The sequence below is a fragment of the Notamacropus eugenii genome, chromosome 1 (genome assembly GCF_028372415.1).
Source record: "Notamacropus eugenii isolate mMacEug1 chromosome 1, mMacEug1.pri_v2, whole genome shotgun sequence".
NCBI lineage: Eukaryota > Metazoa > Chordata > Mammalia > Diprotodontia > Macropodidae > Notamacropus > Notamacropus eugenii.
The window spans coordinates 601,252,120-601,280,034 of NC_092872.1; the positions used below are offsets into that span (position 1 = coordinate 601,252,120).

Genomic DNA, 27,915 nt, shown 5'->3' on the forward strand with positions numbered 1-27,915 from the left:
GTTACAATTTCATCATATATAAAGTGAATGGGCTGAACTTACTTACCTGTTAGGTCCCTTCTAGTTCTAACTCTGTAATCTTCTGATGAAGAAAATAACTTGATTCACTAGAGTTACATATTTAAGAATCTCCCACCTGAACACTAACTTGAATAGACTATTTGTCTGAGGTCTAAGGATGACACCATGACATAAGACTTAGGAAAGACTTGACAATAGTCTCCAATACTTTAAGGAATAGGGACTAAATCCATTCTTCCTGCTTGAAATCTGCGGGGAATAGCTAAAAATAAGTGGTAAAGCTGCATAAAGGCAATTCATTCTTGATATTAGAAAAATCTTCCAAGCCCATAAAGATATCCAAAAGTGAACTGAACATCAAGTGTGCTTCACTATCACTGAAGTATTTCAAAAAGTCTTTGGGCACCTCTTGTTACAGAATGCAAAAGGTATCCTTGTTCAGATACAAGTTGGATAAAATTACCTCTGGTATCACTCCCAGCTGTGAAATTCTGTGATTCTGTGATTCCTCAAGAGTTTACAGTCTCAGAGAGTTCCAGTGATGCCTGCCCTGCCATATTCTGCAATCCTGCCAAACTGGCCACATCACACGGGAACTCCTTTTCCCATTTCTGTACCTTTGCTCTTCTAGCATGAAGGGATAGAGCATTGGGCCAGGACTCAGGACGACCTGAGTTCAAATCCAGTCTCAGATACTTTCCAGCTATGTGACTCTGGACAAGTCACTTAACCTGTGTTTGCCCCAACGTCTTCAATTGTAAAATGTAGATAATAATATCACCTCCCTCTCAGGGTTGTTGTGAGGATCACATGAGATAATATCAGTCAGAATACTTATTGCAGTGCCTGGAATCCCTCCCCCTACACACACACACACGCTTTGCTTCTTACCACCACCACCAGCTGTTCCCCAAGCCTCGAATTTCATTTCCCTTTCTAATACCCCTCTTCATAGCATTTGTTTCTCCCTTTATGGTGGTCGGTCACCATCTTTTATATGAAGAATTTTCTGATGCACACTATTGCTAGTGTCCTCACTCTTAAACTGCCTTGTATTTAACTGATTTGTATGTATTCACCTTTATTCACTTAATAATACTTACGTATACTTATATGAATTATACTTATACAAATACTTACGTATTCATTTGTTGTCTCCTCAGTTACATGTTATTTTATTCTTTGTATTAAATATCCAGCTCACAGCACAGTACTTGGGATCTAATAGACTTTTAATGAATATTGATTGCTCAGTACTGTCATTAACCAGTATTTTCTCTCTTCCCCATTTTCCTATTCCTCCTCCCTTTACTCTTCCAGAGTGACTATTCAAGCGACACAGAGAGCGAGGACAACTTTCTGATGATGCCTCCACGGGATCATCTGGGCCTCAGTGTTTTCTCCATGCTCTGCTGCTTCTGGCCTTTGGGAATTGCTGCCTTTTATTTGTCTCATGAGGTAATGTAAAAACACAACCATGATACATGGCTCGGTTCTCTTAACTCAATGTACCCGCTTGATGAAGTTTTTAGCAGTGTAACCTGAAGTAACCTCACTCAACTTGTGTTTGAGGGAAAGAGAAATATGCCTTTGCCAGAGGAAAAATCTGGAGAACAGGGCAAAACAGGTCCTCTCAAAATAGAGGAAGAGTGTGCTTAGGAAATGAAGTCAGACTTACCTTTAAGCTTCCTTAATAGCTCATCAACTGTGAAAGTCTTCTTTCTTCACTATCTTGCCAGTACACCTTAGAAACATTTCTAAGAACAGGAAAACTTGATAAATCTTTAAAAAATACAACAGTATAATAATATAATCATAATAATTTCATTTATTTAGAACTTTAAGTTTTGCAAAATGCTTTAAACATGCTATCTAACTTGATCTCATAAGAACCCTCTAAGATAAATGCAACTATTATATCCCTTTTACAGATGAGTAAACTGCAGCTGCGGGGAAGTTGTAACTTTCCCAGAGAGACAATGATATTAAGTGTTTGAAGCAAAATTTGAATTCTGTTCTTCCTGATTTCAATTCTAACCCTCCATCCGTTAGGTCACCTATCTGCACATTGCTCAGTAGTGAAAATAGTCATCCAGTTGGTGAGGGTGATATTAAAATAACCTCTCTTTCTGATTATCTGCTCAGACCCATGAGCATGCACCCAGATGAGAAGGTAAGAGGTCCCACATTAGGCAATGTACTACAGTACAAAAAAGTTGTAGTAAAGAAGGTCAAAAAAAAAGTGGGTCATTCAAGTTAGAAGGGGATGAGAGGGTGTGGGATTTGGCCTTGGCCAATAATCCCAGATACATTGGTTAATGAAAAGACAGGGTGTAATAGGGCACCTAGATGGGGCAGTGGGTCATAGGACTAGATGGAGGCAAGAAGATCTAACTTCAAATCTTATCCCTGATGCTTGCTAGCTATGAATCTGGACAAATCCCTTAACCTCTTTAAGTCTCAGTTTCTTCATCTGTAAAACAGGGAAAATAACAGCCCTTATCTCATAGGGTCCTTGTAAGTATCGCATGTCTTAAAGTGCTATGCAAATGCTATTATATAGGATACCCTTCCCTGTCCCTAAAAGATGAAAGAAACACTTGAGAGTAATGACATTTCTATAAGCCAGTGCCTTTCTTTTTAATAGATAGTTTGTTTTTGTGTGCTGCTCGTTAGGGAGACATAGATAGAGATCTGTGCTGTTCCATCCATCTCCTTTTTTCTTCCAGTTGTGCAGCATGTCTCCATCTTAGCATGCCTCTTCTTAGTCATCTCGCTTTTCCTTCCTTTTATTGGCACATAGTGATCCAGGAAGCTTGTAAGGAGAGAAAGCAAGAGGTGCTTAGCTAGCATTCTTCTTCTTGTAGCTTCCTGCAATTTCCAGGTTAAGTTGCCTTTCTTCTAAGGATTAGTTTCTATGGCGGGGGAGGGATCATTCTAACCTGACCTGAAGAGAAACTTTTCAGAGCAAAGAAACATTCCCCACCCAACCCATTAACTACCAATCTCCAGAGCTCAGCTTGGGTTTTGATTTGGATTTGTTTTTGTTTTTGTTTTGTTTTGTTTGTTTCCCAAGGAGGAAAGACAATGGTTAATGAGACACTTAAGGATTTGAGGAGCATTGGTAAGAGTTGTTAGAGACCAGTGAGTTGCTTTTCATTTTGTATTCATGGTTTCATGTCCATTCCTGGCATCTTCATTCCAGATTATCTGTCCCTATCAATCCCATAGAGGTGTCGGGATACTGAAAACTTTTCATTACATGTTCGATAAGCACAGGTGACGGTAGCAAACAGTGAATCCAGAGCTTTGAACAGGCCTGGCTAGGACTCCCAATGAATTTCATTCTGTCTGGGAAAATTAGGCAGTATGATAAAGTAAAAACCCAAGCACTGATCAGAGAGTCACAAAATATTCTCACAAAAAAAAAAAAAAATGCGAGGATAAACACCTGCTTATCCTTATACTAGCAGCCACATCCCCTCGCCGCTTAAATTACATTTCAGAGCCTGGATTAGGTTGCTCAAATCCTCCAAGGAGGAGTCTAATGTGACAGCATAAAAGGTGGCAAAAATGGGCTGATGAAGAATAACTTTGCAAGGATTTTGAATATTTTTAGATGCAAATAGCCGCATGTCCAATGATGCAACATAAATCAAACAGGGGCTATTTGATGGTCTCCAAACCAAACGTAATGCAAATGAAATTTTCAATTACAAAGGACCAAGGTTGAAATGTAAACCAAACAGAAGCTGATGGACTTCCAGCAAAGGCTTAGAAATGTTGTCAAATTTGTCTTTAGAAGAGATTCTTGTTCAGATATAGGTTAGACATGAAAGTCATTGATGCCCTTTCTCTGAATTTCTGTGATTATACATGTGTTTGCATAGTATTCATAGTCTAACATGAATCTTACCTTTCTTACTTCTAGTCTCTCTAGTCATGTTCCCCTAAGGTATGAATAGGAATTCAAATAGTATGGAACCTTTAAACTAATAAAATCTATTATCACTCCTGGAGTGAAAGAATAGCATAAAAATTAGTGTCATCCTAGAGAGAAAATTTTATTTCTGGTTTTTATTTCATAAGGATTCTTAAGGTAGAAGGAAAATTATTGAGATTTTCTGCTTGGAACACCATGATAAAGTATCCCACAATCTTGAATTATTTCTTTTTGATTGAAAAGTTCTTTAGTTCCTCTTTGAAGTGATAGATCAGAAAGAGTGTGTGTGTGTGTGTGTGTGTGCGCATGTGTATGAGTTGCTTCTTTTATATGGTTATATCTCATATCTATTCAAAAGCCTTCAGTAAAACCCTATTGCCTACTGAGTCAAGTTGGAATTCCTTTGACTAATATTTCAGACACTTTATAATTTGGTCCTAATCATCCTACCTTTGCAGTCTGATTTTATATTATCTTCCTCCCATCAATTAACACAAAAAAAAAATACTATCAAGGGGATAGAGTCTTTTTTTACAGTTAGAACCTAAGTACCTCTTTGGTATGATATTCATATTGGCATATGCTGTGTCTCTATCTTTGAGACACTTATGTTGTCCTTATCCAAGGATTATTGCAAAAATGTGGGAAAAACATGATTTTGTAGGAATCAATTCCCAACATGGGGAACCAGACCAGGGCAGGTCCTAGGGAGTGACTTGAGATATGCTGATGATAAATGACTGGAATAGTGTCATACAGAGAGTCAAGGTGGAAATCTAACTCCTGCTGACTCTATCGCAGCACTCTTCACTATGCCAGGCTGCTTTTCATTATTTATATGAAAACAAAGTCCAGGATTATAATTCCCTTAAGAATGCAGCTTTTTTATTTTGTTTGTCATAAAAGTTTTAATTTTAATGATTTAATATTTAACCTTAAGTCTATTTCTTGAAGTTTAATACCCTAGATGTTTAGGTGGGTTTTAGCTTTGTCTAAGTGTAACTTTAAAAAATAATCATTTTATATGTCTATGAAACATGAACTATAGAAAAAAATTTTTAATAGGACCACCAGAATTATACAAATGACCGTTCAGTACCACTAATTATTTTGTAAACCAACATTTTCCATGGCACTGCATTAATGCCATTATGGAGTAACAGAAATGTGATGGGCATAAAAGTTTAGCCATTCTTGGAATTAATTTTCTCAAAGACAAAAATCTTTGAACATAAGAGTCATTTGCACATGAATATTCAACTTCTTTCCAAACACAGCAGCACATATGTTTATCTGGGTTATTCTTTTCACAATCTATAATGATTTTCTTGGATAAGCTATGTCTACAGCATGAAGCAGTAAAGCATTTGCTGAGTTTCAGTCTAGCTGTTAGGCTATATTTATCCAGTTTCTGCCAATAATGAATGAATTGCAAAGACAGAGTCTCTGGGAATTGATTTCATGGGGAGGGGATCACAGCAAAGGAACAACGTATATCATACCAGGAGAAAAAATATAGATTAGCTAAGTGGTGTAATGGATAGAGCTTTGAACTTTAAACTATAGAGTTCTAACTTCAGTTCTGGCCTTAGACACTTACTGGCTGTGTGACGCTGAGAAAATAAAGTAACCTCTCTGTGTCTTAGTTTCCCAAGCTGCAAAATGAAGATAATTATACCATCTACTTTATATGTTTATTGTGAAGATGAAATGAGATATTTTTGGAACACTTTGCTAAGCTTTAAATATTATATAAAAGCTAGCAATTATTATTGTTATTTACTTTTGAGACTCATTAAATTAATAAAAATTAATCCTTTCTTCTGTCTATCAAGTGAAGATATTCTGAAGCCTGATATCCCCTTAAGTGGAGTAGTACACAACTTGTCACTTCCAAAATCCTCACCAGTTGATTCAATTGTTTTATTATCTGTCTTGATGCTGGAAGTATTGTCTGGTTAGAGCAATTGAATATATTCAGTTCTCCCATGTACAGCACATGGCTGACTTTATTTTTTTAGTTTTTCACGTCTTGAATAGTATTTTTCCCAATTATATGTCAAGACAATTTTTAGTAATTTAGACCACTTCTTCATATGCCTGTAGATAGCTTTGATTTCTTCATCTGTAAATTCCTTCCTCATATCCTTTAACCATTTATCCATTGGGGAATGGCTTATATTCTTATAAATTTGATTCAATTCTATATATATTTGAGAAATGAGATCTTTATCAGACACACTTGTGGTAAAGATTGTTTCCCAGCTTTATGCTTTCCTTCTAAACTGGGTTGCATTGGTTTTCTTTATGTAAAAGCTTTTTTAATTTAATATAATAAAAATTATCTAGTTCACATTTCATAATGCTCTCTATCTCTTGTTTGCTCAAGAATCTGTAACTCACTTAACTTCTCTTTTAAGAATTTGGATACTATAGCACTTGGTACATGTATATTTAGTATTAATATTACTTTGTTGTCCATGGTACCTTTAAGCAAGATATAGTTTCCTTCCTTATTTCTTTTAATTAGAACTGTTTTTGCTTTTGTTTTTTTCTGAGATCAGAATTGCTACCCCTGTTTTTTTATCCTTTTTTTTAATTTCAGCTGAAGAATAATAGATTCTGCTTCAGTCTCTTGGTGCTACTCTGTGTGTGTATGTGTGCATGTCTGTTTCTCTGCTTTAAATGTGTTTCTTATAGACAGCATCTTGAAGAATTCTGGTTTTTGATCCAATGTGCTATGTTTCTGTTTTATGGGAAAGTTCATCCCATTCACATGCACAGTTAAGATTACTGTGTATTTCCCTCCATCCTATTTTTCCTCCTGTTTGTCCTCTCTCTCCTTTGATCCTTTCCCTCCTCGACAGTAATTTGCTTCTGTCTACTGACACCTCCTCTCTGACTTCTCTTCTGTCAGTCTCCCCACAGTCAGTTACTCTTCCCACCTCTACTTAATCTCCTCCCCTCTTACTTTTCTTTTGGGTAAGATAGTTTTCTATATTCAACTGGTTGTGTTTATTATTTCCTCTTTGAGACAATACTGATGAGAATAAGGTTCAAGCAATGCCCATCAGCCATCCTCCCATTTTTCCCCTCCAGTGTAACAGGTTTTTCACATCTCTTCATGTGATATAATTTACCCCATTCTGCATTTTCCTTCCTTCTGCAACCAGTGTACTCCTCATTCTCATCCTTTAATTATTTTTATGTCATTCACTCAAATTCACCTTACATCCAAACCCTCTGTCTATATATATTCCTTATAGCTATGCTATCAGTGGTACAGTTTTTAAGTATCATCTTCCCATGTAGGGATTTAAATAGTTCAGCTCCATTTAATCCCTTATGTTTTATTTTCCCTTTTCCCCCTTATTTAGACTTCTCTTGAATCTTGATATTAGAGATCAAATTTTTGTTCAGTTTTGGTCTTCTCCTTATGAAAGCTTGAAATCCTTCTATTTCATTGAATGATCATTTTTTTCACCCAAAGCATTATGCTTAATTTCACCAAGCAGGTGTTTCTTGATTGTAGTCCTACCTCCTTTGCCTTCCAGAATATCATGTTACAAATCCTCTGATCCTTTAATGTTGTAGCTGCTCAATCCTATGTAATCCTGATTGTAGTTCTTCAATCTTTGAATACTTTCTTTCTGGCCACTTGCAGTATATTTTCCCCTGACCTGATAATTCTGTAATTTGGCTATAATATTCCTTTGAGTTTTTAATTTGGAATCTCTTTCCTGAGGTGATCAGTGGATTCTTTCAATGCTAATTTTGTCCTCAGGATCCACTGCTGGTTTGCTGAGATGGGGCTTGTTGTTTACTTGCAGAATCACTTCCTGTCCTAGATTGAGTCTCCCATTTACCCAAGTGAGACAGATCTTTCTTTCTGATCTTCCAAGTATCTTGGGATAAAAGATTGTTTCACCCTGTCTGTTTCCAGGATTTGTTTTGGGGCACTATTTTATGGTTGCTTGGAGGTGAATATGGGAGAGTTATAGCAATTTATTGCTCACTGCACCATATTCACATGACTGACTTGAATAAAATAAAACAACCTGGAAAAGATCAGATCACGTTTTAGTTGCTGAATCTTGGAATTCCTGTATTTAGTGTTAGGAAGGACCTCAAGAACCTTCTAATTCATCCCATACTCAAAATCAATTCTGCTAGTAACATATTTGTTGGATGATAAACCAGCCTCTACTCATAGTTAATTTGTTGGCACAGTGGATAGATCCTGGAGTCAGGAAGAACTGAATTCAAATCTGGCCTCAGAAATTTACTGGCTATGTGACTGCCAAGTCACCTGATCTCATTGGGCCTTGTTCCTCATTTGTAAAATGGAGATAATAATATTCCACCCACCTCACAGTGTTGCTGTGAGACCATATGCAATTAAATTTGTAAAGTATTTTGCAAATATTAATATGCTATACAAATATTAGCCATTTTATTTTCCTTTCAGATAGTTCTAACTAGATGTCCAGTAGATATCTTAAGTTCATCATGTCCAAAACAAAACTCACTATCTTTCTCCAAAACCCACACTCCCCACTACCTTCCTTTCTAATGCTGATGACAACAGCATCCTCTCACCCCTCATGCTCACAACCTAGGAGTCAATTAATTAATAAACATAAGTTTAGTCTCTACTATGTGCCAGGAACTGTGCTAAATGTCAAAGATACAAAAAGAAGCAAAAGACTACTCCTGCCCTCAAAGGGCTTACAATGTATTGGGAGGAGAGAACATACAAAAATATACATGCAAAGGAAGCTACATAGAGAATAAATAGGAAATAACAGAGGGAAATTACCAGAAATGAGGAGTTGGGGAAGATTTCTTGTTGGGATTTGAGTTGAGACTTAAAAGAAACCAGGGAAGTCAGTGGGTAGAATGGAGAAGAGAGAGCTTTTCACGCACAGGAAATAATCAAAGAAAATCTCCATAGATGATAGATCGAGTGTCTTGTTTTCATGGAACATTCAAGAGGTCAGTGTCAGTGGATTGAAGAGTACAGGTAGGGAGTAAAGTGTGAAAATATTGAAAAAATAGGAGGGTGCTAGGTATGAAGGACTTGTAGATTCCAAACAGAGAATTTTGTATTTGATTCTGGAGGCAATAGTGAGCCACTGGAGTTTATTGAGTAGGAACATGAAATGATTGGATCTATGTTGTAGGAAAACCACTTCAGTGTCTGAATGGAGCATGGGTTAGAGTGGTGGGAGAATTGAGGCAGACAGACTTACCAGCAAGTTTAAATAGTCCAGGTGTGACATGGCAAGGCCTTGCAACAAAGTGGTGGCAGTGGCAGAGGAGAGTAAGTATATGCAAAACATGTTACAGAGGAGAAATCAACAGTCCTGGTCAGCAGATTGGATATGGGAGTAAGAAACACTGAGACATCTTGTATGTGAAGTTTATTTTTTTGTACTATGAACTTTGCATTTATTCCTATTGGATTTTGTAGTATTATCCTGCTAGGATTTTTTCAGACCCTGTCACCCATTGTGATTTTTTCTTTACATAATTTTGTCACCTTCAAAGCCTCTCTAAAACTTGACCATGTCTACACAGTGACAAAATATCCGGTAAGGTGACTTACTTGGCCAGTTGATTCAGTACAAAACTCAGTCAGACTAAATTGACCACCCTCTGAAAGCTGAATACTTAGGTTTTTTTTTTTATTTTCTATTTCCTCCCCCCTTTATTTTCATATCAAATCAGTCACACCTGGGTCTATTGATTGTACCTAAATAACATCTCTCCCCTCTACATTCTCATCTCAAATTCCATTGCCAAAATAGTAACGAGGCTCTCATTACCACTTGTCTGGATTATTGTAATAGCCTACAGGTTTCCCCTCCTCTAGTCCCCAACCCCTCCAGGTCAATGAAGGACGCTTCATAGAACTGCCGGATAAATTTTCCTTAGTCATAGTTAACTTTTCTGGTCAGAAATTTTCAATAGCTCCCTGTTGCCTACTGAGTAAATTTTCAGCTTCTTATTCAGGCATTGAAAGGCTTCTATAGCTGATGCCACTCTATCTTTACAGCTTATTATATACTTTCCTTCAGGCATTCAGTGCTCCAAACAAAGGGCACTGCTCCCAATCTCCCAAACATACTCCGTGCTTTTCCTAACTCACACTTTTCCTCATGTTAAATTCTCTCTTCTCCATCTGTTTGATTTCTGCTTATCCCCTTAAAACCAACTCAAAAACCCACCTCTGCAACAATGCCTTTCCATGACCTTCCCTGTGGTAATGACCATCTCTCTCAGACTCTACACAACAATTTCTTTTATATAATTACTATGTATTATTTGACATTGTCTTTATAGTTGATGTGCCCATGTCTTTTCCTGCTACTGAATATAGTAGATTCTATAGGGACTGAAGACATATGTGTGTCCAGTTTTCAGTGGCATTTCCCTTCTGATTCTTGCTAAACCACTTGTCTTTATTGTTTGACTTGTTTACAAAAAGTTATGATAGAAATTGACCATTAGGCGAGCATTACACATCAAACCAAGTCAAATTTTGCTGGGAGGCAAACAGATGGTATCTTTGCAAAAGAAAAGGAATAAAACAGCTCAGACCCTAGAAATTCAGCAATTATTAATACACTATCAAAATGAGTTTATAATCCAATCTTTCTTTATTATTTGGTGTTTATTTGGAGACTATGCATTATTTAAACTATATATCTCCCCTAATTTTTAGAACAGTATTCTACAAATAATAAAAACTTACCAAATTCAATTAAAGGACAGGGGAAGCAGTTTACTTACTAATCATGTACGTTCACAACTTATATTCTCATGTTAAAAGAAACTCAGTGGATATAAGGAAACTATTCTAAATTCCTAATTGAAAGTCAAGTTGTGGCATGGAGGTGACCATGGGTTTTCAAGGCTGTGCCTGCTGAGTAGAAGTTGTGGTGTGTAATGATTGCAAAGCCTTTTAATCTAGTTCTGGTGATGGACGATGCATGTCCTCACAGTACCAGTCTAACTTTGGAGGGGCTCAGCTCAAGAAGGTTACCTTCATGGAGGAGAGGAATACAAAGCATAGACTTGTGCCTGGAAAAAAATGAGGACACTTCCTTAAAAGGAGTGCCTGCACTAATAAATCAGGGGTTTTCTGAAACATTGAACATTTAGAAAATAGTGTCAATTTTAAATCTCATTTTGTTTCTCCCCATATTCATATCACTATCTCATTTAGACCTCACCACAACCATAAGAGGTAGAGAGTGTTATATCACTAGTTAATGGATGAGGAAACTGAGGCTTAGAGTAAGGAAAGAAGTTGCCTATGGTCACAAATTATTATAAGCAAGCACCGTAAGCAAGAGTCAAACCCAAGGCATCAAAGTCCAAATTTTGTGCTCCTGCCATTCACTAGGCTGATAAATTTGTTTAGTCTTAGCCTGTCTGTGAGGAATTAAGGTGGGTGTCATGGTGTAATGTGGACAAAATTTGAACAGGTGTCCCAAGCCCATCTCCATGAATTATGCAATCCTGTTTGTTGTTTGGTCTGCTGACCAATCCCAAACATGACCAACTTTTAGAAACTGAATTGAAAAAATGGCCCTTTCACTACTTATAATTTTATGATTATTAACATCCTACCAGCAATCTCAGGTCCTCGAGTCCACAGAAAATAAACAGAAACAGAAGGTTAGATCCCAACTCTTTCTGTTGAAGTCTAGATAAAGAACCCAACTCTGACTCGATACTGTTTCATTCTACAAGGAATTCAAAGTTTGTGATTTCCTGTCTACTAAATCACAAGCTCACAGATATGCAGCATGACATGCTGAATTGAGTGCTGGACCATCTGTCAGGGAAACTTGTGTTCCCATCCTTCTTCTAACACTTATTAACTACAAGAGCATAGGAGAGTGGTTGTAATATTTTGGTTTCGTTTTTTAAACACTAAAGATCTTTTTTCTTATCTGTAACAGGGAAATGATAGTAGATGAATGGTTTGTCTCATATTGTTGGTATGAAATTGAAATGGGATAATAAATGCAAAATACTTTGCAGACCTTAAAGATCTACATAAATGTCAGTTAGTATTATGTCATATAGTTGTTTGTGTATGTAGATACTTCAGTGTTCCTTAAATTGAATTGAATGAATGACAGATGCAGATAAAAATATTCTAATACAATTATTCCATAAGTCCCATTTTACTCATAGGAAAACTGAGGTGCTTATCAGAGGCCACACAGAAAAGTGTTAAATTAGATCAAGAGATAAGAATTGGGCCTGGATGGGCTGTTATATTGTGATGTTTAATTTTTTTTCTTACTAAATTTGGGTTTCTCTAATAGAGTAGAACAAGTTAGAACTTAGTCTATTTAGTACAATTATTGCACAGACACTGTCTACTCACAAACTGTCTATATTTAAACATTTAATGTTCTTCGATTTAATTCCATTTCATAGAATACAATTCTCCATTGCTGCTTTCTTTTGTTAACTGCAAATTGTAACAATAATTAAATGAGAAACGTATATTAGGAGCCAGATTATACTTTATCCGAATTTAGCTTGTCATCGAAATTATGTAAACTAGAAGACAAAGTAAATCTATTTGTAGTACTGAAGGCTGAGAAAACCAAGAATTCAACTAAGGGCATTAGAACAAGTTGAGATATTGTGATCAAAATTCATGTTCATTTGACATTATCAGAGTAAATCAATACAAACTTTTTTCCCATAAAATGGAAAATTTTGCCTTGTATAAATTGATGAACACTATAAAATTTGTTGCAGTCTTTCAGCAAAAAAGAGGGTTCTTCAAAGTTAAGAGTTGGTTCCTAAAATAAGAATGCTAAGGAGAAATAAGAAGCTTTGATCACAGATCATTCCAGGTCAAACTAAACTGACATTTCCCTTTCAATATCCTGAACATAAGTTTTTTTTTCCTTACAAAAAGACAAAAAAAACATCAATTATGCATGTGAAATAATGTAAAATATATTTTCATATTAGTCATGTTGCAAAAAAAGCCAGAAAAATAAAGAATATGAAAAAATTATGCTTCAGTCAGCACTCAGATTCCATCAGTTCCCTCTCTGGAAGCGGATAACTTTTTTCATCAAAAGTCCTTCCATCTTGTAGGACATATCCTAATCAAATTGAGATAGGTCAATACAGTTGAAAAGATTAATAATATAGTCACAGTCACTAATCATGAACTATTAGAACAATACTGACTAAAGAGAAAATGGGAGACCACTTAATAACCTTCTATATTTCAATTCTCAATTACATATTCATAGGCTCTCAAAATGACATTGTTAGATGTCACCTTAGAAATCATCAGGTCAAGGAAGAGGTGGAGCTAGAGCAGAGCTAAGAGGAAGTTAGTCATGAGAGCAGTCAGAGATAGGAATGATGCAGGCAAATAAGGAGTTGGCTAGCCCCCAGACTGCCTCTGTCTATGAATGCAATTGGATGTTATTGCACCATGCAAAATGACAAAAATATGTATGAACCAATGCAGAACAGAATTCCTCATTTTGCATTATATATCTTGGGCCAAGATTCCAAAAATGGAGCTCCCCTACAGGGAGAAGGAAAAACCTCATTTGGATTCTTCAGACGTACAATAAACAACAGAGTTCTGTGGTAGCTGCTCAGATCTAATCTTCATGCTGCTTGCCTCTGAATCCAAGGAAAAACTCAGAGTACTTCCATAGATGTTCTTCTAGTAAGGATAAGCCTGTGTTCCAAGTAAGTAACAGAACACAAAAACCCCTACATATCCTCTTGACTTAAAACTTCTGCAGAGAACTGTGAATAACTTTAAATGAATGAAATTCACACTGCCCGAGGACCAACCTGACTAGACTTGTTCACTTTTGCTAGAGATCTCTTCCAAATCTCTTTGACATTGACTTCCAATGCACTCTGCCACTGAATAAGAGTGTGGATCTCTCTCTGTGACATCACCAAGTCTCAGCCACCAAAGACCATCTTTAGGTCTCTGCCTCTGCCCTTATTGGAGAGGATCTTTCAGGGGTCAACCACTTCCTGGTGACAGCACCTGTTACTCCCTTTTCTCCCTGTTCTATACAAAAAGCCCAATTTGTTTTTGTCCCTGACTGCTGTTACAAATATAAAAGAATTCACAGAAGTTCTTGGAGTTTTATCTTATCAAAATAAACCCACCTATCAGCAGCCTCATAGTAGCACCAAACTGCTTCCTATTGTTTTATGAAGCAAATGTTAAACATACAACCAGAGTCCTGCAAAGTCAAGATAAGGACTTGGTATTGCTTCCTACTGTATATCTAATCACTGTCATGGTAACTAACTTTGGAAAAGAGCATCATGAATAAAGCTTCATTTTAACTTGTTAGCAAGAAATGAGGAATTAGATATAGTACATGACCCTAGGACCAGTCAATTATTACTTATCTCTCAGTCAGTTTGAGAGAAATGATTTTAAGTGGATTGTTTCCCTTGCTTTTCCCCCTTATTTATACAACCTCAGGGGTGTTCAGGGAAGACTAGTGCCTTTGGTGTGAGAGCTGCTGAGCGCATTTTCAATGCTGCTTTCCACATTTGTTGTCCATCTACCACCTTACTCTCACTTGTGGCTTCATGAAGATGCAGCAACATCCCAGTAAATTGTTTTGGCAGACAGGCTAAACCAGGTGGGAGGTAACCAAGGGGCTTCAAACCTTTTGGTGAGTTAGGAAGGTGTCTCTCAAGCACGTGAAGACTTTCCCAGAGTAATAGGTAGATGTAAACAATTTGTTCCAACAGACCATGAAAGCAGTAGAAGCAGGTGCTGGGTATGGAGAAGGGAAGAATTTATGACCCAACAGGAGACAGAGAACATAATGAAATATAATATACATCAAATTTAAAGGTTTTGCACAAACAAAACCAATGCAACCAAGATTAGAAGGGAAGTAGAAAGCTAGGAAACAATTTTACAGCAAGTATCTCTGATAAAGGTCTCATTTCTAAAATAAAGAGAAAACAGTCAAATTCATGAGAATAAAAGTAATTCCCCAATGGATAAATGATCAAAGGATATGAACAGGCAGTTTTCAGATGAACAAATCAAAGCTATTTATTGTCATATGAAAAAATTCTCTATATCACTATTAACTAGAGAAATCAAATTTTTAAAAAATCAAATTTTTAAAAAATCTTTACACTTATCAGATTGACTAATATGACAAAAAAAAGAAAATGATAAATGTTGGAGAAGATGTAGGTAGGAAAATAGGAACTGCAATGCACAATTGGTGTAGTTGTGAACTGATCCAACCATTCTGGGGAACAAGAACCAGCAATACCACTATGAGGTCTGTTTCCCACAGAGATCATAAAAATGATAAAAGAATCCACGTGTACAAAAATATTTATAGCAGATCTTTTTGTGGTGGCAAAGATCCAGAAATTGAGGGGATCACCAATTGGGGAATGAATGAACAAGTTGTGTTCTATGAATGTAATGGAATACTGTTTGCTATAAGAAATGATGAGCAGGCAGATTTCAGAAAAACCAAGAAAGACTTATAAGAATTGATGAAAAAAAGACTTATAAGACTTAGAAGAACCAAGAGAAGTGATCAGGACCAAAATATTATAAGCAATAACAGCCACACTGTACAATGATGAACTCTGATAGACTTAGTTCTTCTCAGCAATACAATGTCCTAAGAAAATCCCCAAAGACTGAAGATGGTATATGCTATCCACCTCCAGGGAAAGAACTGTGGTGTCTGAATGCAGATGGAAACCTAGTATTTCCTCTTTTTTTCTTTTTGGTGGTTTTTACCCATTTGTTCTGATTCTGTTTTTATCACATGACTAACGTTGAAATATATTTAATATGATTGTATATGTATAGCCTTATCAGATTGCATGTTGTCATGAGAAGGGGGAAGGACAGGAAAGTAGAAAAAATTTGGAACTCAAAACCTTATCAAAGTGAATGTTAAAACACTATCTTTATATGTAATTGGAAAAAATAAAATACTATTAAGAAAAAAAGTCATCAGGTTTAACACTTGCGTGCATGTTCTCCACAGTAACCTTTACAGGTAGTCAATTAGCCTCTTTTCAATATCTCCAGCGACTTGGAGCGTATTCACCCATGAATCAGTCCATCTCATTTTTTAGTTTTTATTGCAAGGTCTTCTTTCATCTGGGTATATCTTATCTTCCCAACTATATTTCATGTCCTTTGAGTTTTCTTTGCCTTTTTTCCTGTCTTTCACACAGCCTAACAAAGTTTCTGGTCCAAAATACATGCTTTTAGTAAATGTTTATTGATTACTTTTTCTCATTTGTGGTATTCAATGAATTCCTATACAAATGGTTTGAGGCTATGATGCATTACCAACCAAGAATCATACAAGAGAACTGGTGTGACTGGAAAATATATATGTTGGCAACTCATGTGGTGAGAATGAGGGAGAGCTGATGAGCAGTCTGAACGTTCCACAGGTATCTGTCTATATACTGTTAAGAGAACTAGAAAAATGAACCTCTTCTAGAGGATTTATGGGAGAGCATGCTCAAGAGTCACATGGGGTCACAAACTGTAACTGAGTGATCTGGGTAACTGGAGGGTATCTCCACATCAGGAATATCACAAGCTTATCACAGGATAAAGCGTGCAGTCAGAAAGCTATGGAATAAATTCCAAGGCCTCTTATCTGGTTTTGCATTGTAATAGCACTTCACATAATTCCTATAGGGGAAAAATGTTTCCTTCATTTTTCAGTCTCCATTAAATCTTGATAAGGTTAAGATATGAGATGTAGGGCTAGACAGTCTAGGAGGCTGATGTGATAATATTATGTGATGACATTTTTTCCCTAAATTTTCCTTTCTCCATTGGAGTAGCAGAATGATTCAAATGCAGTGCATGGTGCCCCCTTCCCACTATTCCAGTTTCAAGCTTGCCAAGTTTCTCTGATAAGGGTGGAAGGGAGGTGTGGAGAAGAGGAGGGGCATAATTATGGATTTTTCAATTCTGAAAAACCTGCCACTCAGCCAACTCCAATAGCACAAAAGAGCGACATGTCAACTGTTCAAACGGAGACAAACATGTGCCTCCTCCATCATTAGCCAGGCTGCTCATGATTAATTGACTAAAATGAGTGAGCAAGATGTATGTTATCAGTGCCTACACTCCGACACAGACACAGCAGACCTTACTTGCTTCTGTTTCCCCCCACCAGGATTACTATTTCCCAAGCAAGGATTGTTTTCCCCTCGCTACCAAATAAGCCCCACTTCTTTTTGACTAAGTTTCTTCAGTAACGCAAGCTGAGGCTTGTGAGAGACTTAAAGTTAATGAGGGAACAAGCTCAAAACCCACGCAGCTTGGCTGGGAAGCAGGCACTTGCCCTCACTTTTTAGGCTTGTGAGATGAGGTTGAACAAATTGCTTTCCCCTGTGGACAAACATGGAGATGGCAAAAAACAATTTGAGAAAAGCTAGAGGCCAGTTATGCAGAGAGTGTTTAACCCTGGCTTATGTATTATGCACTCATGAGAATAAAACGTGTGTGTGTGTGTGTGTGTGTGTGTGTGTGTGCGTGTGTGTGTGTGTGTGTGGAGGCCTCCTTTAGCACCTGCCCAAGAGCCATTGCCCACCTTCCAATTTCCTGTTGCACATAAAATATACTGATGGCACTCTCTAAGCCCAATGTGCTATTGCCCTCAAGATATCATTGACCTTAAACTTTTCTGTGTCATAGGCTTTTTTGGTAATTTAGTGAATCCTATGGAACCTTTTTCAGAATAATGATTGTTGACTACATTTCTAGTGGAAGAAAATATAAAATTTCACTTAGAGATTAGTGAAAATTTTCGTGACCAAGTTCATGGACCCCAGGTTAAAACCTCTGACCCCATACTAATCATGTCTCCTTCCATTTCCTCTTCCTTCTCAATCTTTATTCTTTCCCTCTTACTCTCACTCCTGATTTCTTCCTTCAGACCACCTTGAAAAAAACTCTTGCCCTTAAACACTTCACCTGAATAATGTGGGTCACAGATCCCTAAACTCCATTTGATACTAGCTATAGTCTCTCAGAGATATGGCTGAAATGCATGAGCAACGTGTTTGTTCATTTGTCTAGTCATAGAGGCTTAATTTGGGTAGGGGGAATACAAATGTGTCATTATTAGTTTTCCAAATTTTCTGATATGATGATGTTAAATATGTGATTTGCTATGTTTGCAATTCTTCTTAGTATGGAATTCATTAGAACCACAAACGTTTGTCTATGTTCTTCTCTGAGAGATATTTCCTGAGAAATATAAATTTATATGGTTGCTAAGCATCTGTGTGATATATCTAATACTCAGGTGGAGCCATGATCTTATTGTTTTAGAATTCCCTCCAGTGATGCAGATGGCCTCCCAACCATGCCTGCCACTGTTATGTATTACTCTTGTCTATGACTTCTCATATATTCACCACATAGGATTCGTGAAGTCATCCTTGTTTTTTGATGACACTGTGGGTATACCAGTGGAGCTATCTGGATGCAGTTCTTTCTTGGCACTTGGCAAGCCTATCTATCTTCTTTTTGTGTCATACAATTCCTAGATGACTTCTCTGACTCTTCTTCCTTGGAGGTCCTTATTGGTTACATATTACAACCACACACATTCCACCGCTCTCCATTGCCTTCTTATTGAAATTGTTTAAAATTCCTTACAGACTTAAATATTCCATGTTTTGGTGCATGATAACAATGTTGGTAAAATATTACTATTAAAAAAGATAGGTATTTACTATTGTGCAAAGTATGAGATTATTAAAAGAGCTTTGTGATTTCCTAAAAAGAATTTAGTCCACTTTCCTCCTCCAGCTTAATGCTACTCCAAATTTATTTGTTCATGTGTACTGTTGATTCCAGAAATATATCATGATGGACAAATTCCACAGGGTGTACAAACAAGGCATTCTTCATCCATTTAGAGTTCCCTACACAGATTGGCCAGATTCCTTTGATCACTTATAATGTTCTAAGGCTTGATGCAATCAGCATAATGTTATCTGCAAACAGGAACATCTATAGGAAAAGTATGAAAGTCAATCACAGGCCAAGTAGCCAGCAAAATTCCCAAGTGTAAGTTGAATTAGATAAAATCTAATTAGGAAACATTTAATAAAATAATTAAGGTACAATATAATACGGTTCATGTTAAGTTGTGGTTTCCTGAGTCATGACCTAAAGGAATCCATTTCTATTTGAGTTTGACAAAACTGAGCTAGAAGACTTCTTCATCTAGAGGGAATCCTTCTTTAGCCTCTCGCATCACAGTAAAAAATGACTTTGTTGAGCATACATTTCCCAGTTTAATTTCTTGACTGATATTTATTATTGTTGTTATCTGTTCCAAGAATCTTTAATGATGTTGATGCATGGATGAGAGAAATTGTTAATAAATCTATAAGAAAATATTTTGATCTACAGAATCAAGTTCTTTTCTATAACCAATAAATAATAAGCACAAGGATTTTATATTCCTCAAATCTTTCAGTTAATTGTGAAATGGAAAATGCATAGCCCTTAACTTAAAATAGAGGCCCTAGAAAGAAATCACCAAGGGAAGAGGGGGGCCAAAGGCATAGTGGATATTCCAGGGTAAGAAGGCTGCAGGAAATGAGGGAAAATAACTTCCAGTGTAAGACTAGAGAGTTAGAAGCAGAGGGAGGAGAGAAATGAAGGTTGAATGGTCTGGGCCCTTTTTCAAAATGGAGACTCTAGGAGGAATTCAGCACTGGTAGAAAATGGTTGAAGGAGTAAAGGGAACCTAAAAAGATTGTTGCTTTAAAACCTATATATGACATTGACTTCAATAGTGAGATAGGTATTTCTCATCCTCAATAGTCCACCAATGCCTTTTGTTTTCATGATGCTTTAAACTTTACAAAATATATCCATGCCCATGAGATGGAGTACAAGCAGATATTATCCCAATTTGACAGATGATAACACTGGAAGCAAGAAGAGTTCCTGCCCAAGGACATATAGCCAGTTATCGAGAAAACCAAGATACGACCCCCAGTCTCTTCACCTCTAGTAACATGCTCTTTCCACTAAACCACATCTGCCACATAAAAATCTCTAGGAACAACACAATGGAACTTAGCTGCCTTGAATTGAATCCTTTATCTGTGGAATGGCATTTCAGCAATACTGTTATGATGAAGATGTTAGTCATTTGGCAAAGATGTATAATCAGACTTTTTATAGGTAACATGGTGGAATAAATTGCTACACCTAAAATCTGAAAGATTGGGGTTCAAATCTTGTCTCCCATACTAGCCTTGTGAATGTGGGAAAATCACTTAATATCTTTCAGCATTAATTTCTTCATTTATAAAAAAGATTTAATAGTATGTGCTATACCTCCCTTAAAGTGTTGTTGTAAGAAAAAATGTAATAATGCATATAAAGTGCTTTGAAAACTTTATAATACTAATATAATAATAATAATACTAATATAATAATAAATATCACTGATTATTAAAAATATAAATTTGACATCATGTATGCATGGTAAGGGATAGCTAAGTGGTTAAGTGGATAGATCACCAACCCTGGATTCAGGAAGTTAGGAACCTGAGTTCAAATTAACCTCAGAAACTTACTAGTTGTGTGACCCTGGATCAGTCATTTAGCCCTGTTTTGCTTCGGTATCCTTATCTGTTTCCTTATCTGTAAAAGGAGCTGGAGAACAAATCACTCCAGTATCTTTGCCAAGAAAAGCCCAACTAGGGACATGAAGAGTGAGGCGTGACTGGAAAACAACAACAAAAATGCATATTTTTCTTTCAAAAACTGTGATATAACTGTGATAAAAACTGAGTGTTATTTACAGAAGTTAATCAGGTTAATAAAGCCGTCCTTTTTAATCATTTGAACAATGAAAATATTCCATAGGTTTGAAAGCCTTTAGAGCAGACTTTCAAAAGTCAATTCATTTGCTTTTTGGTAATTAATCCATTCCTGCAAGTCAAAGTTGAAATACTTATTCTTTAAAAACCTCTTTATATAAAGCTCATGTACAAGACTCTTCAGAACTAAGCAACTTCATTTCAAATGTGTACAGAATTATTGTGACTTTCTCAAGGCCTGGTTGACTCCAGCATTCAACTGTTTGTAGTTCTCTTTCTTTTCCCAGTTGCTAATTGAGCACTGAGTCTGGTTATCTAATATTTCAGTTCTTTAGAGAAGGACTTCCTACAGAGCAAATATTCTGAAATAAAGTGATAAATTCTCTTCAGGAAAAACAAGCAAAAAAGGCTTTCACGCTACAATGCAGATGACAGGAGTTCAGATCATTATGTGAGCTTTTTCCACACATACGCCAAATCTGGGGGAAGGTAGATTGTAAAGTTCTTAAAGAGAGGGGACGTTGTTACTTAAACCTTCCCAGACTGATGCCAAAGGGAACTCATCAGAGATAGGTAGAACAAATTAGAAAATATTCGTCTAAAAACCACTACACACTAAGTCAGGCATTATATGAACTACAAAAGACAAAGAAATATAATCCTTATACCTAAAAAGTTTATAACTGAACAGAGGACATAAGATACAAAGATGAAGTGGTTAAATGATAAAGAATTGAGAAACCTAACTCAATTGTAGAAGAAATGTCATCAGGTAGAACACATGTATATATAGACAAAAATTATTCTAAGAATTTGGAATTGTTCATGAATATATTAGGCTAGGGTCATCAGGGAAGGGTTTTTTTTTTAAATTAATTTTTAATCATCAAATATTTATTATTTTCTCCTTACCTTTCCCCATCCCACTGGGAAAAAAATGAGAAAAACAAAAATTTATAATAAATAAGCATAGTCTCAAGCAAAACTATTGACCATGTTTAAAAATATATTTCATCTTTCGTATTAGTTCATCACCTGTTTCTCTGCTTATGAATAGCATTTTTCATCATAGTTCTCTGGGATCATCATGATTTATCATTGCATTAATCAGAGATCTTGAGTTTTTCAGAATTGTTTATTTTTACAATACTAAAATTACAGTATAAATCATTCTTCTGTTTCTGTTCTTCCATGATTTCTGATCACAATATTTTGTAGTTGTATTTCTGTAGTTCCTGGAATTGTGACTGTTCATTGTGATGATTAGTTACTAAATCTTTTTTAAAAGAATATTTATTTTATTTTTAATTTATGGAATAAAACAAGCATTTTCATAACAGTGGGATAAAAAAGATGATTGCACTTGAAACTGCAAATCTATTTTGTACAACTTCCTATTCATTTTAAATATATAACAAAATTATCATGTAACTTTCTTTTTTTCCCTTTGTTTCTCCCCCTCACTCTAGAAATGGCTACCATTAGACACAGATAAGCATATATGAAAATCATTCTATATGTACTTCTATTTATCAGTTCTTTGTAGTTACAATCTTCCTTCAATAGGTCCTTTGTAGTTAATTTGGGCATTTATAATAGTCAAAATTACTTAGTTGTTCTTAAAATAATGTTGCTGTTACTGTAGACAATGTTCTCTTGACTCTGCTCAGTTCACTGTCTTTATTTCATGCAAGTCTATCCATATTTTTTCTAAAATCAATGAGCTCATCATTTCTTATAAGACAGTAGTATTCCATCACAACCATGTGCCACAACTTCTTCAGTCATTCCCCAATTGATGAGCATCCCTGCATTTTCCATTTCTTTGCCACCACGAAAAGAACTACCATAAGTACTTTAGCATATAGGTTCTTTTTTCCCCCTAATCATCCTTGGAAATAGAACTAGTAGTGGTACTGCTGGGTCAAAGGGCATATACAATCTAAAAACTTTTGGGTCATATTTCCAGATGACTAAATCTTTCAAAGTTAACTATCCCTACACCATTGCTGTTACTATATAAAGTGTTCCCCTGGCTCTGTTTATTTCATTTTGTATCAGTTCAAAGAAGTATTCCCAGACTTTTCTGAAACCATCTCCTTCATAATTTCTTACTGCACAGTATTCCATTGCATTCATATGCCATAATTTGTTCAGTCATTGCCCAATCAATGGGTATCCCCTCAGTTTTCAATACTTTGACACCACAGAAAAAAAGTTGCTATATTTAATATCTATGGGTCCTTTTCCTCTTCATTTGATCTTTTTGGTGTATATACCTGATGGTATATTACTGGGTCAAAGGAAACTTTTTCTATTACTTTGTTAAATGAAGAGATGATAAAGGATATCACTGGTTCACCCATGAATTTATTGGAAACGATACAAGTTCATCTCTTTTACATAATGTTGACATTTGCTTTCAGATAAATAGAATGCACCACATTAAGGAAAGATCCCTTTATTCCTGTTTTCTAGTGTTTTTAATATGTTTTGCCAAAAGCTTTTTCTGCACCTAATAATATCGCATGCTTTTTGTTGTGATAGGACTATCATTAATATGATCAGTTATGTTTGTTGTTTTCCTAGCATTAAACCAACCTTACATAACTGGTATAAATCAAGCCTGACTTCATGTAGGATAATTGTGATATGTTGTTCCAACCTTTTTGCTAATATTTACTGGTTTTCACAGTGATAATCATTAAGGATATTGAGCTGCAATTTTCTCTGTTTTGCCTTCCCTTGGTTTAAGCATCCATATTTTTGTCATAAAAGGAATTTAGTAGAACCCTTTCTTCTGTCATTTTTGCAAACATTTTGCATAATTTTGGGATTTTTAAAATTTGATGCTTCAATAGAATTTGCTTGTTATTCCATCTGCTCCAAGTGTCCTTTACCCCCTGAGAGTTCATTGATGCTTTATTCAATTTCCTTTTTCTTAGACTCAGTTAAGATATCTGTTTCTTGTTCTGTTTATTTTATTTAAGGGCAGATAGGTGACACAGTGAATAGAGTGCTGGGTCTGGAGTCAAGAAGACTTATCTTCTGAAGTTCAAATCTTGCCTCAGATACATACTAGCTGGGCCACCTTCAGCAAGTCACTTAACCCTGTTTGTCTCACTTTCCTCATCTGGAAAATGAGCTGGAGAAGGAAATGGAAAACAATTCCAATATCTTTGCCAAGAAAATTCTAAATGGGATCACAAAAAAGTTGAACAAGACTGAAAAGCTTTTGACCAACAATTATTTTGTCTGCGTATTTTGCTTTTTTTGTAAATATTCATCAATTTCATTTAAGTTTTGAATTTTATTAACATATAGTTAGGGGAAAATAGTTACCATTAGTATCCTTCACTTTTTTCTTCATTTCTTCCCAATCCTCCATTTTCATTAAATATTAGTAAAGATTTTTGAAAGAGTGAATAAATGTATTTTCTATTCTACATTTCCAACTATAAATTGAACATCTTGAAGTGAATGTCCTACCAGCATCTCAAATTTAAAATGTCAAAAACCACCCAATTATGTTCTGCCTAAAAAATCTGAACTTGTTTTCACATTTCCTATTTCAGACATTCTACTATTTTCTTACTCCTTCATGTTTGAAAACATGGAGTTATCTTCTATATCTCCCTTGTGTCTCATGGCCAGTCAGTTGATAAGTCTTGTCAGTTCAATATCCATTCATAATTGTATATATCTCTTTGTCCATACCAATGCTATGAGTCTAAATTGGACCTTTATTGCATCTTATTTGAACTATTGCTACAGTGACCAGCCTAGCCTGTCATCCTTAAGTCTTTCCCTTTTCTAATTCATCCTGTACATTAATTTTCTATTGCAGAAAGCATTTATTGAATACTTACCATATGTCTGTTACTATGCCAGGTGCCAAGGGTACAAAGACAAGAAACAGTATTACCCCCAAAAAGGCTTATATTCTAATGAACATGAGGTTGAGATGACAATATGTATATAGACAAGAATACGTCCATAAAAATATACATAAATGCAAATATGCATATACATATTACATAGATCAGGGCCAAATAGGTGGTACAGTGGATAGAGCATGGGGCTTGGAATCAGGAAGAATTATCTTCTTGAGTTCAAATCCAGCCTCAGACACTTACTAATTGTGTGACCTTAGACGAGTCACTTAACACTGTTTGCTCAGTTTCCTCATCTGGAAAATGAGCTGGAAAAAAATGGCAAACTACTCCAATATCTTTGCCAAGAAAACCACAGAGAATGAGACACAACTGAAAAATTACTGAACAAAAAATATGTACTCTAGACCTATGATCTTATTGCTTTAAGAAAATTTTAATGAGTAAATGTCTTCTACCAAAATAGATCAACCACTGTTTTTCAAGTTTATTTTTAGACTTAAAGAATTTTCCAGGTCAACTTTTATATTTTATAAACAACTTTATGTACAAAATAAACACGTAGAAATTATGAGAGGGGCACCAACAATTGAGGGGACTGGAAATGTCCCTTGTAGGATGGGTCACTTGATCTGATCCTTGAAGGGAGCTAGGAATTCCAAGAAGTCAAGGTAAATAAAGGCTGTGAAGGCATGGAGGACAGCCTGTCATTGAAAGAACTTGAAGACCAGAAGTTGAGAGGGCATAGCAAGTAGACCTGTTAGACCGAAATGTAAAATGTGCAGTCCAACCCGAAGGATAATTTGAAGGAAAATTTTGAGGGACTTTCTCTGTTAAACAGAAGAATTTGTCTCTTTTCTTTGAGCAACAGGGAAGTTAGAAAGCCTCTTGAGTAAGGGATTAACATGGCCACACTTCTGCTTTAAGCTTATAAATTTAGAAATGATAAATAAGGCATAATTTAAGATGATTGTGATAATGTAACAAGTGCTATAGGGGCTCCAAGATGAGAGATATTGCATGCAGTCTTTCAATTTAAATCAGGGGAAGTGTCACGAGTGTCAGCATTTTAACTGTAATAAATGAGTAACTCAAGAGGTAAAGATTCAGAGGGAAGAATTCAAGCAAAAAGAATAGTTTCTGTGAACATAAAGGAAGTATTAAACATGTTTGAGGAGCATAGTTGGATGAATTAAAGAGACACAGAGAAGACAGAGTCCATAAAACTTAGAATCTGATTGGAAAAGGGAGAATAATTAGCTGACTAGGTCTCCTAGATTGTAAACCTGGCTAGACAATCCACATGTTTCATTACCATCCAAATAATGTCAAGAGATCCAGAAAGAGGCTCCCCTCTACATTTGCTGGCTTTACCATGACCAGTGTAAGGGAGGATATGAGACATGAGTTGCAAAGGATGGGTACAAATGGATGAACTGCATGTTCCACATATCTGATTGCATATAAACTTATGCCTACCAATTTCCCTCTTCCCTCTACATTGATTCATTGTTCTCATATGCCACCAGATTGTAAGAAATTGAATTCATTTCAAATATATAAATCTATTAAGTCTTAAGTTACACACAGACTCCAGAATTAAATCCAAGACTTTGACATTCAACTAGGAACAACTGATAATCAGCAAAAAGAGACATGGCAGGAACTAGGTGACTCATTGCAGAGAGACAAGATACTTCTTATTTCTTAATCTAAATATGTCAAATTCCTAATGAAAGTGAAGTATTCATCAAATGCATCATATGGTGCCCTGTGCCTGCTTATTGGCAGCACTAATTGGGAATACTATTGCAACTTTGGGATTTATTAAAAACCATTAAAATTCAACAAATCAAATTCAACAAACATGTGCTATATTATGTCTATCACACTGTGCCAGACATTGGACACACAAATAAAAAAATGAAACCACACTTGTCCCTGTGGAATAGAGAGAGAGAGAGAGAGAGAGAGAGAGAGAGAGATAAATAGATATACACACATATATATTTATATGTGTATATATATATACATATATATGTATGTATATATAAAACTGAAGTGGTACAGAGTCCATACACATAAATACAGTACAAGAAAAATTGAGTAGAAAGTAACAACTGGTAACTGGGAGAAATGAAGCCAAGTTTTGTGGAAGAGGTGGCATTTGAGCTGAGCCCCCCTGTTAAACTTCCCCGTTATAAACAATCCAGAAAAGCTAAGCTAGTCTAGATGTGTTTTTCTAAACTAGTTTATTTTGTATTTACATACAAATTAATATATTTATATTTATTTTTTATTCATTTATAATCTGTCCTATCAAATGCCACCCTCATTCTATAAAAAACAAAAACAAAATGAAATCTTCATCATAAACATGTACACTACAGCAAAACAAATTCCCACATTGGCCGTATCTGGAAACATGTCCTTCTGTGCTTTGTAAGTCTTTCATCTCTTAGGCAGGAAGTAGATACCTTTTCCTCATCTTCAGTCTTCAAGACCTCTAGTTTATCATGGTGGTGATCAGAATTCTAAAGTCTTTCAAAGTGTCTTTTCCCTCATTCCATAATTTTGTTGTTATTGTAGATTTTTTTCTCTTAGTTCTGTTCTACTCCCTCTGTATCCATTCATAATGATCTCTTCAGTTTCCTCTGTATTTCTTATGGCTGGCACAAAATATTCCATTACATCCATAAAACATCATTTGTTTAGGTAATCTGCAATTCATTAATTTCTGATTTTTGTCAACTCAGATTTCTGAATATTTCTACTCTAGTTTTTTGTGTATTAAATTACCAACTTAATCTCCATTGCTAAATAAATTATATATTTGAAATTATATATTTGCAATGTAATCTCCATTGTTGCATAAATCAATACAGTCTATCCTGAGTCCTACAGTTAATTGGGCTGAGTATGTGAATGTGTTTGCATGTGATCATGTGTGTGTGTATGTGTGTGTGTGTGTGTGTGTGTGTGTAACTTTATGTTTCACTAATGTGTTAAAAATGTGTTTTATTTGTCTGGAAAACAGAAAAAGCACAGTGAATGGATAATAGCTACAGAACTTAAATCTTGAATTTCAGTGAGTATAGAATGAATGCTAAATACTATTACCTTACATTGGATTTCTGATTATAGGTTGAA

The 27,915-nt window shown here is 35.7% G+C and overlaps 1 protein-coding gene across 3 annotated transcripts in view; it reads left to right on the forward strand.

Moving 5' to 3' along the window:
• SYNDIG1 (synapse differentiation inducing 1) overlaps positions 1-27,915 on the forward strand; it is a 280,651-nt gene that overhangs the window by 167,589 nt on the left and 85,147 nt on the right. For all 3 annotated transcript variants that reach the window (XM_072634624.1, XM_072634622.1, XM_072634623.1), the window contains one exon: positions 1,342-1,479. In XM_072634624.1, the coding sequence (XP_072490725.1) occupies positions 1,342-1,479 (138 nt within the window). The remainder of the gene's footprint in view (positions 1-1,341; positions 1,480-27,915) is intronic.